The sequence below is a fragment of the Engraulis encrasicolus genome, chromosome 18 (assembly GCF_034702125.1).
Source record: "Engraulis encrasicolus isolate BLACKSEA-1 chromosome 18, IST_EnEncr_1.0, whole genome shotgun sequence".
Lineage (NCBI taxonomy): Eukaryota > Metazoa > Chordata > Actinopteri > Clupeiformes > Engraulidae > Engraulis > Engraulis encrasicolus.
In genome coordinates this window covers 11,556,854-11,571,853 of record NC_085874.1, presented here as the reverse complement: position 1 = coordinate 11,571,853, position 15,000 = coordinate 11,556,854, and the positions used below count along the sequence as shown (strand labels likewise).

The 15,000-nt window shown below is 43.2% G+C and overlaps 1 protein-coding gene across 2 annotated transcripts in view; it reads right to left on the bottom strand.

Annotated features, from left to right (window-relative positions):
* Nucleotides 1-10,623: 10,623 nt before the first annotated feature.
* adgb (androglobin) overlaps nucleotides 10,624-15,000 on the bottom strand; it is an 88,390-nt gene continuing 84,013 nt past the window's right edge. For both annotated transcript variants that reach the window (XM_063223016.1, XM_063223017.1), the window contains exons 34-36: nucleotides 13,445-13,550; nucleotides 13,120-13,306; nucleotides 10,624-11,391 (exon numbers count right to left, since the gene is read on the bottom strand). In XM_063223016.1, the coding sequence (XP_063079086.1) occupies nucleotides 11,209-11,391; nucleotides 13,120-13,306; nucleotides 13,445-13,550 (476 nt within the window). In that variant the 3' untranslated portion in view covers nucleotides 10,624-11,208. The remainder of the gene's footprint in view (nucleotides 11,392-13,119; nucleotides 13,307-13,444; nucleotides 13,551-15,000) is intronic.

Here is a 15,000-nt window from a genome sequence, read left to right as displayed (position 1 = left end):
CAGATAAGACTTCCATTGATGGGCTTTTTATTATATGCATTGTGTATGTGCAACATGTGTGAGTGTGTGTGTTTTAGCCTGGATGAGTATGGCGTGTCAGTGGGGCCAAAGTGCATGCTGCTGTTTCCATAGCAAGGTGTGTGTGTGTGTGTGTGTGTGTGTGTGTGTGTGTGTGTGTGTGTGTGTGTGTGTGTGTGTGTGTGTGTGTGTGTGTGTGTGTGTGTGTGTGTGTGTGTGTCAGTGTTTACACTGCATCACTAACATGTATTTAAATGCCTGTGTGGAAGTACAACTGGGCAACTCAAAAAGAAACACACAAGTGGAGACGCACACACCAATATAACGTGCACACACTCATGGGCTGCACAAGCACACACCCGATGCACCCACGCACGCACGCACTCATGCACACACGCACACACACACACACACACGCACACGCACATGCACACGCGCGCACACACACACACACACACACACCATCATCACCTGAGCTCAATGCCCACTTTGATCTAATTTGAAGTAAACGGTAAGGCTTTCCTGAAAGCCATTCTCCTCACTGATGCACGCATATTTACATATTACCATGGCAACAACACCCACAACAATAGATGTTTCTTACTGTCCAATCAGATTCAGCCGCTTCGTCAGGGGTTCCAGACGGAGGCCATTTATGGTGGAGCACGTTATGAAAAGATCACTGTGACGTCACAGTGTGTGTGTGTGTGTGTGTGTGTGTGTGTGTGTGTGTGTGTGTGTGTGTGTGTGTGTGTGTGTGTGTGTGTGTGTGTGTGTGTGTGTGTGTGTGTGTGTGTGTGTGTGTGTGTGTTTTAAAGTGGGAATACATGTAAGTGTGTACACTCATGTGCTTATGTCAAATGTCACATTTGAGTCGTGCATAAATGAAATGACATGAGTCACAAAGAGAAACACTTTAGAGTGAAACTGACAGGAAAAGCAAGAGTCAGAGAGACAAACAAGACAGACAGAAATAGAGACCATACTGTTCGACAAAAAAAAGAAACAGTAGCAGCCTATACTTGCCGAATCTCACCAACGTGTTATTTTCAGTGAAATGGAGTCAGTCTAGCACTCATCATTTCCATAAATGCAAGTGCTAACTAGCCTGATTATCATCGACTTTCAAATCTCTTTGAGACTTGGTCTTACCAAAAGCATAACAATAAACATTTCCCAAACGGCATTGGTGACCCGCCTCATTTGGTTTGCTACTGGTTGTTTGCTTCCCCACAAAGCGGAAGGAGTTGTTTTGTCCGGAGCGCAGGAGCAATATTTGTATTGCTCCTGACCTGACTAGAAGCAACGAGTCACTAGTCACTCATAACAACACTGATATGACATTACAGCAAACATTAAGTAACAGATCCAGACTTGGGTCATTACAATTTTGGTAGAATTACAACACAGGCTCTTCTAAAAGGGGTTAAGATTAGTTGGACTCTTTTTTACCTGTCTTGGTTACCCTCTAGTCTTAGCCTTGATTGCATCTAGTGTCCACAGACTACAAACTCATCGGTCACCTATTCATGGACACATGGATAGGCATAAGCACACCTGCACTAGAAGAAATAGATACAATACAATGTGTTTCTACAAACAAATACAGTCCATGTGGATCCTCTCTTGTTTTTTTGTTTTGTTTTTTTTTCCTCTTGATTTTCTTCTGTCTCTTCCTTCATCAGACTCTTTTATTTCTTCTCCGCTTCCTTCAGTCTTACCACCCGTCGTAAACCTTTGTGGGCCTATATTTTATTATTAGATCCTCTACTTCTTTTAATAGACCCCCAAGAAGTTTCAACTCCATTGTATTGACCCATTTGTGTCATCTGGCTGAAACATGCTTCAGAAAACCCTGTGGCAAAGAATTGCTGAGAATTTTTGAAGGTTCACGCTACTCCATGATCACAGCAGAACCAAGCTAACATGAAAAAGTAGAAGGCTATGCAGCATTAATGTTGTGTAAAAGGCTTGCTCCTGCCCTCGTTTGACAAAAATATGATCATTTCTGCATCTGTTTATACGTTCCAGACAATTACTGTGTAACCTCAACTTATTTATGTATTTATATCTAGATGGCTAATTAGCATTTTCCACTGTCACGTCGAACAAGTTCCATTTTGAGGCAAAGGAAGACTATTTCTTTCAGACCCAAAACATTGGCATCAAATGTGTATGTTTACTACTGGATACAATGTAGCTATAGCTGTTTCGAAGCTTCCTGAAGGAGTTGTATGCTAACACTGACTAGTACAGTGGTCCCTGCTCTGACTCATCAGTATGCAGTGGCACGGCTGAGCTTACATGGCCTGCGTAGGGCAGGTTGGACGGGCAGCTAAGCCTAGCTAAGCTGTGTGTAGGTACTTAGGCTGACTTGGCTATGTGGCCTCGTGCATGCCCTGTGTGTGTGTGTGTGTGTGTGTGTGTGTGTGTGTGTGTGTGTGTGTGTGTGTGTGTGTGTGTGTGTGTGTGTGTGTGTGTGTGTGTGTGTGTGCGCGCATGCCATTTGGCTGAGATCTTTAGAGGACAAGCCCCTCTCAAAGTTCCTCATACTGTATATATATAACCAAGGGCGCCGGAGCGAATTTAAATCATGTTTCATTGTCCTCACCTAACCTGAAACCCTGTCCTCCATCTGCTGCATTTGGACTCTCCTTCTAGAAATCAGTAACATTTAAACCGAATATTAACCATATTACTGCAATACTATAGCAAGAGTTTAGAATAACTACCACTATAAAGCTTTATTAACATTTTGTTCACATTTAAAAAAAAATCATAAAAAACATTTACACATGTTTGTAAAACAGTAAGAACCAAACTACAACTGCACAGTGGAGTGGGAATCGAGTTCTACTGGATGAGTTGTATGTCTATTTACCTTCTAGCCTTCTGGAGGAAGCTGCCAGGAACAATGTGACTGTGTTGTATCTGCTGTGTTAACACAGTATTTCTTGCTCATTTTCAAACATTTGTACATGCTTTGTTGATAATTAGTTCATTATTTATAACATGTTTGTAAAGCTTTTTAGTGGTAGTTATCCTGAAGCGTAACCCATATTACATGTCAAATTGGAATACCCTGTGCATGTAATGGCGCTCACTGTGCCTGTTGTGACTTGATCATGGCTGTAAGGAGACATGGCTTGCGAGTTTCTCTACACACATACACAATCAGTGCAGTAGAGATAATAACCTTCCATTTCCCTCTAATGAGTCAGTTAACCATCTACTTACTAGCAATGATGATCAATTAGCTGAAAAATGTTGCTTGTTGTGCCTGACAGAAGGAGATGGGGGTCAAGTTCGACACAGGACACTTTCTCCTCCTCGGTTCAGCAAATCCCTTGTGTGTCCTCCTAAACACACACACACGCACACACGCACGTACACACGCACGCACGCACGCACACACACATACACACAAGCACACATGCAGGTATGCTATGCACACACACACGCTCATACACACACACACCTTCCTCGCCTGAGTGGAGTGTGATCTGACAGGTTCTCACGAGACATTGGTGAGGAGACACACACACACACATATCCCTCCCTCATTCCCTCCTACACAGTTTCTCTCCTCAGTGCGTGCATGCTCCTACGTGCGCGCCCGCAGGCACGCAGACACACACACACACACACACACACACACACACACACACACACACACACACACACACACACACACACACACACACACACACACACACACACACACACACACACACACAGAGAGAGAACAGCAATATATCAGAATTACTTGGCTTGTCAGACAGCTTGAGCCATGGCAAAGTCCAGAGGGGATTTAGACAGGGAATGTGCACACAAACACAAACAAACACACACACACACACACGCACGCACACACACACACACACACACACACACACACACACACACACACACACACACACACACACACACACACACACACACACACACTCACACACACACACACACACACACACACACACACACACACACACACAGAGTAGTCCAGGCAATTGCGCAGAGTCATGGTGTGAAATAGCTGAACACACCAGGTAGGCGCCCCAAAAGGCTTCGCCGTAGTTCCACACACACACACAGACACACAGACACACAGACACACACACACACACACACACACACACACACACACACACACACACACACCAGTAGAGAGAGAGAGAGAGAGAGAGAGAGAGAGAGAGAGAGAGAGAGAGAGAGAGAGAGAGAGAGAGAGAGAGCGCAAGCCAGAGCTGCCGGCACTTTCCCTGACACTTCACTTCCTGTCACTTCACTTCTTGACACCAACTTTGAGCTGTTAGTCTCATGACAGCCCCACCTAGTGGAGGTGAACACCAGACATAGTAAGCCAGGGGTTGGTGGGGAACCTTTTTCATTTAAGGGGCCACTTCAAATTCCTCCATTAAAATCCGTAAAAATCCTCCAACGGCCGGACTATGAATACAAACAAGGATTTCTCCCTGCACGTTAGGCCTTTATTGAAGTTGAAGCCACCTTTAAAGGAGATCCCACCTTCTAATATAACTTAATTGTATTGCAAATGTTTTTTTTTTTTTTTTTAGATATGTTTATTGATTTTTCACTTTAGAAAACATTACATAAAGCACAATCACCACAACAGCAACAAAAACAACACCAACAATAACAACAACGGCTCAGTTACACACACACAAATACTCATCATAAAAAGACAAAATTATGACAGCTGGAAAGCATTTACACAGAGCGAAGTTCAATGATCTCTATCAAATCCCAGTAACAAAATATCAGATACACTAGGGTCTAAGAAATTCAAGTATGGTTTCCAAGTCCTAAACATAGTCTCGAATTTGAATGTAATACACAGGTTAGGTATTCCAGAGGTATCATACCATAGATCCATGCAGGTCCCATGGCCTATGGAATCAGCCTCCGGAGCTGGGGATCGTGGGTTCAAGTCCCACCTCGGTTGTCATCCCTGGTAGCATTTTAAATGTCTTGTAATGAGGATGTATTGCTTTAAGTATGACAGACTAAAGGTTTCACGACTTCTCACTCTACACATGTAGTCTTATGATGATGCAAACCTTGATTACCATCTGAATCAATAAAGAAGGCCAATGTTTACTAATGGTGCGCCAAAGACGTCCAACATGAAATTGTCCTTCAGTGCAACAGATAGGCTACTTTTGCTAACTGTTAGGCTACTGCAAAAAAAAAACGTGTTTTTTTTTTTTAATTATTTTTTTGACTTGGCGTTCATGCATTCACTTGAAAAAAAATAATTGAAAAGCAAAGCAAAAGCAAAATAATCCATTGGCACTGAAGGACAATTTCATTTTGAACGTCTTTGCGCACGCACGCACAAACACACGCACATCTATGCACAGTACAGGCAGGCAAAGAGTAGCCTAACTGAAGGAAAAAAAAAGTCCTTGTAGCCTATGTTTGGGGTTTTTTGAGGGCGGGGGATGTCATTTATCTTTATTATGAGTGCTGTTGAAGGCCTATTGTAGGCCTAGGCCTGCTTATTTAAAATAACACGGGAATTATCGATGTGAAAAGTTCATAAACACCGCACACTGGATACTGTTCTTTTTTTCTCTTTATTTCTTTGTAGCGTTGAAGCCTGAAGACGCACTACCGAAACGCGTTGTTCGCTAAAAAAAAATAATAATAAAGAGAAAAAAAGAACAGTAGGCTAGGCTATCCAGTGTGCGGTGTTTATGAACTTTACATTGATCACATTTTCCTGCCTTAGGCTACACCTGCACCTGGACAGCTGAAGGGTTGTGCACAAGGACTTTCTTGCACTTTGAACACGGGAATGATGTTGCACTCTTCTACCAAAGTCGCAAAGGCCTATATTATGCAAAGCCTACAAGTATCTGGCTAAGCAGTCACATCTGTAAATAGTTGGGAGAAGCGTCATAATCGATGCAAGGGGCGAAGCGTTTTACAAACAAATCCATTGCCATGGGATCCTGTCAAAGTCATATCGTTCCAAATTCCAGTAACTTTCACACTTTAAACATTTTCAACAGCGACCACACGTGCGACTTTTTGGCTCTTAGGCAATCTCCCATTTAATGTCTGCTTCACTTTGAGTACTAGCTCAACTTCCATTGAAAACGTTTTCAAGTCACTCTACCGATATTACAAAAAATCCGAGGCCTATTCAAAATAATTAATAGGCCTATATTTTACATTTCCAAAATCCATCACCTTGGCTAGGCCTACAGTGAACTCCAGTTCAGGTATGTCTACATTTCAAATATCAACTCTTTATTATTACAATTTAGGCTATCAATGTATTAATATTAACTAACGGTAGAAAGAGACAATTTAATAAACTTGTGTTTATTCATTCTTTCAGAGCACGGAGATGTCTTATGAACTTTGGGGACCACTTTCTGACTTTGAGAAATCTCTCAGTCTCTGTGGAATCTGGAATGCCAAGCCGATGGATGTTCCGCCTCCGGTGAAAACCACTCTGGCCTTCACGAAGTCTGTTTCCTGCCCCAACATCTGCATGGAGAAAGACGAACTCGGATCCGGGGATCTGGAGAAATCGGATGTGGTGTTTGATCGTGCGGTGCAGCGACCCGCATCAGCACCGAAGCCCGTGGTTAGCGAAGAGCTGGACTTCTATCTCCACCCCGACTTCTTTGGCGCATGGGCCTGGAGCTACACAGATGATCACTTCATTAACCTGTGCTTATGGGCCAGCGCTCGCCAGGCAAACCCCGAGGTCCTGGATTTCATCATCTAAATATTCAATCAACTTTATAGCAGGCAGCTATTTTTGGTCATGAATAAAAATGCATATATTTTAGTCTACATCCTGTCTTTGGGTGTCTTTTTATCAATTTCCTAAAGCCTATAGCCTAGGCCTGATGTTAACTGTGACAAATTAATGCAATCATTGGAAGAAAAAAAAACACATTACCTAAATTAAATCACATTTATTTAACACTTTCGTAAAACAACTGTAGCCTAACAGCTCAACAAAATGCTGCACAAGCAGAGAAGGGGGGGGGGGGGTCACTCTGAATTATGCCTGTATAGGATATCGGATAGTAGTCTAAAGATAGGCCTAATAGTAAACGAAATCAGGTAAGTACAACCCAAAATAAATCCAGTCTCCTGCTACTGCCGTGCATGTTCTGGCTAAAATCATGGACGCATATGCCAGTGTTGTATGTTGCTATATAGTTTTAGTAGTGTAGCCTATATCATAAGAGTTTATTATTATTATTATTATTATTATTATTATTATTATTATCACTATCCTAATAAGTTTGTAGGATTTAAAATTTCACCCCTGTGATGTCACTGCAAATCCAGGTCATTCGAATCTTCATTCAAGATAATCCCCAAATGTAGAAAAAATGGATAAAGCACCAGCCTTTAGAGCTGGAAGTTCTGAGTTCAAGTTCAAGAAACCAACTATAATTACCTAGTAGGCCCAGTGACCTATGGATAAAGCTACAGCCTCACCTTGGTCACTATGCTTCGTGTCTTTTGAAAGTCTCCTGGCCAGAGTATGTATAGGGTATAATTATGACTATGGAACAATCTCATTATCTGATCTTCTGTTCTTGGTTTGTGCTTGTGGCCTGTGGCTTGTGGTCATGGAGGGAAAAAAAGATTCCCCTTAGTCGGCCTAGACACAACAACTTGTGGGGGACATTTCCCCACTCAACATCCAGCTAGCAAATGAGATAATGACTTTTGCATTCCGCTTTTGTGAGATGTTTAATTCAACTTCTATTGTTAGTCATGTCTTATAAGGTCACAAGCACAAGGGAGGGCGGGAGATTACATGTTGAAATGGACCCTATGACATGACTGATGCATAAGGTATCAGGATCACTCGGCAATGCCACCTTCATAGTCATGTCCTGAAAAAAAAAAAAATTAAAACGTTCCTTCAATCAAAGGTTGGAGAGATGTATTGAAATGGCCCTATGGCACGGATGTGTTACAAATATAGCCTACTGCTGGCTTGTCTTGGAAAAAAAGGAGAAATCCCCTCACGGACCACCTAAACCAGAGATTCTAGGAGTACCCTCTCTACCTGAAGGACCACCAGTTGTCCCCGGACCACCCTTTGAGAATCACTGATCTACTATTTATAACTTTATTAAAACAATTAATTAGTTGCTGCAATAAAAAAAAAACATTGTGTGCCTTTCAGTCAACAAGACCCATCTCGTTACGACACTGAAACACATCGCTTTGGGCAATGCTTGTGCGGTGCATTGACAGCACCCAGACAAGTCCAGCCAAAGCCCAGAGCCATGCCAGGCTCCTAGAAAAATCCTTCTGCCCATCAGTCAGAATGACAGCTCTGGTGATGTGTGCAGTTCAGAGTATGACGTCAGCAGTATGCCAATAACTTCACGTCTGTCATATCTGTCGTATACTACTGTGTATGACTCACTTCTAATGGCAGAGTCAGGTCATATCACACCATATAGTTTACCTTATTTATTGTTATTATTGTTATTATTATTATTATTATTGGCAACTGGACAAGCTGTATTGGACTGCAGTTGATAAGAAAACCATAAACATTTTGGATGACAACACCCATCCCCTTAACCCTGAATTTGAGCTGCTCCCCTCAGGGAGGCGCTACAGAGCAAACATTACAAAGAAAAACATCTACAAGCACTCATTCATACCCAACGCAATCTCCATGGTCAATAAGCAATGGAAAAGCTAGGCTGGTATAACAACAACAAGGGACTGGATCTGGTATCTGACCTGTACTGTATGTGGTGTGTGTGGTGGGAGAGGTGGATGGAGGGAGGGGATATGTGCAATGTTTTTTATGTGTATTTATGTTTTTTAGAGTATGAGTGTTTTAATGGAGTGAATGTACATGTTTGTTTTTATGGTGAGACGAAAGATAAATTTCATGCTTGCATGACAAATAAAGTATATTCTATTCTATTCTATTCTATTGTGGGATTTCAAAATTGTCCTTCTTTTGAATTCATGTCACACTTCATGGCAGCTCTGGTCTTAGGTTATCCAGCAGCAGAGGTTCTTTTTGGCTGGGCCATCCCCATACTGCCCTACAAAGGCAACGTGCAGTAACTACTCTTTTTTCAGTTTAGACTGAACATCTTTCAGTTTGACTGAAAATCACATTCATAACACCTATTTTAGACAAAGCCTTATGGTCTAAATGAGTCCTGTTTTAGAGATATTGCTATGTCAAATTTACTGCACTTTGCCTTTGTGGGGAGCAGAACATTTTCCTCATAATTGTTCAACAAATGTCAGGGATCCGCCTAGCCTCATTCTGCTGTACTATTTCCATTACATTCCATGGACCCTCAGGCAAAATTGTGCAGACCAGGCACCAGGGATCACCGGACACACACTGTGAGACCCGCTGCCCTACAGGTTTAGAGCCACTTATGTTTTCCCCTTCTTCATATGAAAAGGTCAGAATGTGCAGTACACATATGTTTTCCCCTTCCATGCATACTATGAGCCTTCAATGAGACTTCCGATAATTAATATGTGTGGGATTGATGGAGATTGGAGAGTGTTTCCCCAAAGAATTTTCGCTAGTCAAGGTGCTGAGGTGTTAGCTGGTATCAGAAACATGCCACTATGATCATTGGAAAGACTATTTTGTGCAGTTTCATCTATACGAAAACTCAACTTTCGAATCAACTTTAGAAATAACATAGCCACAAAGTCTTTCTTTCAAGGGACCAAGGTCGTAGGTGTTTGTTGTCAAGTACCGGTATGTTGTTTGTCTTAACAGTAAAGTGTTGAGGGAAACACTATGGACCTTGCATGGACCTTACCAGGGGCTCCTACAGTATAAGAAGTCTTCTGTTGGTAGGAAACCGGTTTGCCTTTGCATAGGTCTGTAGGCCATGTTTCTTCATAGAGACAATGAAGTTGCAATGGTGTTAAGTAGGATATTGGGTAACAAGGCTGTACTGGGATCAAAAACACTGAATTTTGGCATAGACCAGCCCCCTCACACAGCTATTATGACTGGCTCAGCCCACTATTAACGGTAGACCAATGGGGCACTTGATCTAAATTGAGGACTGGTCTCTAAGGGGGAAGAAACACAAACAACACAAAAATCTTAAAAGTATTTTTTTAACCCTTTGCCTGCCCAACATAACTAGGATGAGGTCCGGGATGCATTTCAGTGTGATTCGCTGTCCAGTCTTAGGATGATCCTTTGCAGGCCTAATGGGCTGACACCATTCTCTCTTCTCTTCCTTTCTTTCTTTTTTTGCAATATGTTTATTGTTATTGAAAATATGTAAGTAATCTTAATACTTATACAATTATCTATAATAATGCTATATTAATTATGATAATAATAACAAGAAATGTGACCTACTATGTTTGCTGCCACTCGCGGCATCTGCTGGGGCTAGACTAATAGTGACCTGGAATTTCACATCTGCCCTAGCATGAGTTGTTGTCTATACTTCATGTGATATCCTAAATCTCAATAGTTTCCCCAGACTGAGCACCAACACAACTTTATTAAATATTACATCTTGAAAACACAAACACAGATTTGGGGATAAAAAAAACAACACACATAGCAGCCTTCGGTAATGTATATGAAACTATTCATGTTTAATAAATACAAATTTTATACCGGTCTTTGTGACTAATCAAGAGGACACAGGGATGCACCAGTCAATCCACACCAGCTACACTAGCTACGGGCATTGGCAGCGAAAAGTCATTGAGCCAATGGGAGTAGAGTATTTTGCGATAAGAGGAAAGGTGGGGCTAAGAGGAGGAGGGGGTGGGGGTGTCAATTATAGGGCACATCCAGAATGTCCACTCAATCTCCTTATAGTAGTGCACTAGTCTACAATCCTCTAAAGTGCACTACTCTACGGTATATGAATTGCTTTTGTTTTGGCTCCCTTAGTGAGCTAGCACACTACACAGAGGAAGAGGAGAGTGGGCGTGGGGTGGGGTGGGGTGGGGAGCGGAGATGTCTAAAGCAGAAGTAGAAGTACAGTTACGGATGCAATTACAACACTACTGGCAAAGAAATAACATAGTTGCAACAATGTCATTTCATACTACTAGTGTCGTAATTACAACTGTATAAGAGTAATTTTTGCTTATACTTTCTACATCTATGGTGGGAGCGGGGGGAGTGGGGGAGGGGTGAGTGGGTGGCTATTTCTTCTTGCCGGAGGCGTTTTTGCGCTTGTCTGCGTCCTGCGCCGGCTTCGGGGCCTCGGTGGCCAGCTCCTCTTCGCAGCGCAGACCCTCCGCGTCCAGCTGATCTTGCGAGCCCTTCTGCTGCAGCAAGGCCTCCCGCGCCTCCAACACCGGCCGCCGGTAGACTGAAAGTGCCACCTGCGGGAGTGGAGAGGAGAGGAGAGGAAAGAGGGATGAGGAGAGCAGAGGAGAGGAGAGGAGAGGAGAGGGGGGAGGAGGTGAAAGAGGGATGAGGAGAGCAGAGCAGAGGAGAGGACAGGAGAGAGGGATGAGGAAAGGAGAGGAGAGGAGAGGAGAGGAGAGGAGAGGAGAGGAGAGGAGAGGAGAGGAGAGGAGAGGAGAAGAAAGGGAGAGGACAAAGACGAGGAAAGGAGAGGAGAGGAGAGGAGAGGAGAGGAGAGGAGAGGAGAGGAGAAGAAAGGGAGAGGACAAAGAAGCAGAGATATGGGCAAGGACAGCAGAGAACAGAGAGAGAGATGAAAGTAGAGTGGAGAGAGAGACGCAGAGGACACGTGCAGTCCTCCATCAGAACAATGTATTTCAGCACCACGGACAGCAGCACACAGCAGCGCGTTCTAGTACGCAGCCACTTTATTAGGTACACCTTGCCAGTACAGGGTTGGACCCCCTTTTGCCCTTCAGAACGGCTTTAACTACCTGCAGCAACACTCAGGTAGGCTGTGACATCCCAACAAAGTTCAAGTGGTACTAATAGGGCCAAGAAAATATCCCTACGCCATTACACCACCAGCCTGAACCGTTGATACAAGGCAGGGTGGATCAATGTTTTCATGTTGTGGACACCACATTCTGACCATACCACCCAGGCAGCAGAAATCAAAACTCGTCAGAGCAGGCAATACTTTTCCAATCTTCTCTTGCCCAATTTTGATGAGCCTGTGCAAATTATAGCCTAATGTTTCTGTTCTTAGTTGACAGCTTGTATGAGCTCGAACCAGTCTGGCCATTCTCATCTGACCTCTGGCATCAACAAGATATTTTCACCCACAGAACTTGCACTCATGGGATATTTTCCCTTTTTCGGACCATTGTTCGTTCTGATGTTTGCTTTGTAGTTCTGCTGTTACTGGTAAAAGTAAAAAAAAGTAAAAACATTTCCTCACTGGCAGGTAAAGGTCTCTTCTTCTGGGCACAGTTAAGCATTCTTTAGCTATTGCTAGAGTCAATATGAATGGAAGTCAATGGGACGGCCCCAAAAAGATGTATTGGTGAGGATATTTGTGTGTGTGTGTGTGTGTGTGTGTGTGTGTGTGTGTGTGTGTGTGTGTGTGTGTGTGTGTGTGTGTGTGTGTGTGTGTGTGTGTGTGTGTGTGTGTGTGTGTGACCTGAATGTAGCTGGCGTCTCTTCAGCATGTGGCGTTAACAGTGTGTGTTTGACCTGTATGCTGCCATATACGTAGAGCTCTAACCTTCTCCAGAGCACAATTACGTCTGTTTCAGGGCTCTATGTGTCGTCCCTTGAGGGAACAGCCTGAGACCTGTGCATTGAGTATGTGTCATGTGTGTCTATCTGGCGCGTGTTTCTGGGACCTGTATGTTGACATAAAGCTTCAATTGTCCTCAGGGCGTGTCGTGAGGCCTGTGTGTGTGTGTGTGTGTGTGTGTGTGTGTGTGTGTGTGTGTGTGTGTGTGTGTGTGTGTGTGTGTGTGTGTGTGTGTGTGTGTGTGTGTGTGCGCATGCGCGTGTTTGTGTGTGTCAGTGCGTGTATGTTTGTTTGTGTGTGCGCGTGTGTGAGTGTGTGTGCGTGCGCGCATGTTTGTGTGCATGAGTGTGGGTGTGTGTGTATGTGCGTATGCGCGCATGTGTTTGTGTGTGTTTGTGTGTGTATTGGTTGTATTTCTGACCTGTATATTGTCGTACTGCTCCAGCTGCCGTCTCTTGAGGGCGCGGCGTGCGCTGCTCTCCACCAGGCGGCGCTGCAGCACCATGTCCCGCTGCAGACGCCACTCCTGCAGACGCTCCGAGCGACACACACGCTGGCGCTCACACACACTCTCATCTTTCAGCACCGGCGGACCAGCACCAGAACGCCTGCAGAGAGGGAGAGAGAGAGAGAGAGAGAGAGAGAGAGAGAGAGAGAGAGAGAGAGAGAGAGGAGCATGTCTCCAACGTCCACTAGGTGAGCTATGTGCGTGTGCGCACGTGTGTGTGTGTGTGTGTGTCTTTTACCTGATGTATGGCGTGTAGTCCATGGGTGGAACCACAGCGTGGATGAGACTCATGTCTATTTGGGGGCTGGCGGCACCATCAGGCGACTGAGAGTTTGACAAGGCAGCTAACACACACACACACATACACACACACACACACACACACACACACACACACACACACACACACACACACACACACACACACACACACACACACACACACACACACACACACACGCACACACAGATCGTTTCTCTTTTATTCCAATGTCTGTGAATGGCCCGTTAATAAACTACTATCCTTTTAATTGTATGTATGTATGTATGCATGCATGAGGTCGTATTAGTTATGCCCTTTTTCTACTTATTTTATGCATCTCTATGATGGCAATTTATGTCTTTTGTTTTGTTTGTTTATTTGTTTGTTTTTTTGTGAGGTGTCATGTGTTGTGTGGTCATGCGGCAGCTATGTGTATGTCCAAGACAAATTTCCCTTGAGATGAATAAAAAGAATCTTGAATGATGAAAAAAGAAGATGAATTCAATGACAGTAAGGGTTTTTTTTTGTTAGTCATGCAACTACAGTGCCCCCTTGTGCTGTAAGTTGGAGTTGCATGTACAGTTAGGACCACACTGATTTGTCTTGTTTCCTTTGACTGCATCATGCAACGTCCATGCACCCTGTGATTATTTCCCTTTCTTAGGCTCATATTCCATAATATACTGATTGGAACAACTGGAAAGGGAACAATGGTTAATTTACAGGTGGCTGTGAAGGTTAACCGCCACTGATGACAAATAGGTACAGTACTTAAAGCACTTAAGATATGTATACCATTGAACAATTCTCTGGAATGGTGTAAGTCCATGTATTAAAGGGACAGTTTGGTCAATTTCAACATGCAGTTGTATTGCTCACGCTACCCTTGACTTGTCAGTACCTGGTGATGCCACATTTTTTGGCTCAGCCCTTTCCGAGATATGAGCAATTCTAATGGGGGCAGCGTTTGTTTACATTTTTAAAAAATGAAACATAGGCCAACTCCAAATATTTTCCCAAAAGGTACTGCTGTTTGCTAGTTGTCTGCTGATGTTTTATAACCTTTTGGATGTTTTTTGGAATAAATAAAAATGTTTTTTTGAAATGTAAACAAAGAGCTGCCCCCATTACAATGGACAGGATCTCGGAAACGGCTTAAGAAGAAGAAAAAAAAATCTCAGGCACTGACAAGTCCAGGGTAGTGTGAGCATTACAACTGCATGTTGAAATTGACCAAACTGCCCCTTTAACGTTGATTTTTAAAAACTGAATTTAGTGATGATGTCCCATTGGCCACTCCTCCTCAGAAGAGAGGCTTTAGAATCTCCGGTCTCCAGTCCCCAAGTCATTCTTCATGGGGAAAGAACAACTGCCACTTTTTCATAATTATGTTTTATGGTACCCAACCAAATCAAATATGATGGATAATACCAGTAGTTTAGATAAGATTAGATTAGATTAGATAAAACTTTATTGTCACATGAAACAGAAAATTGTCTTTAGCGTGGCTTCAGTGATTCTCACAGACATTA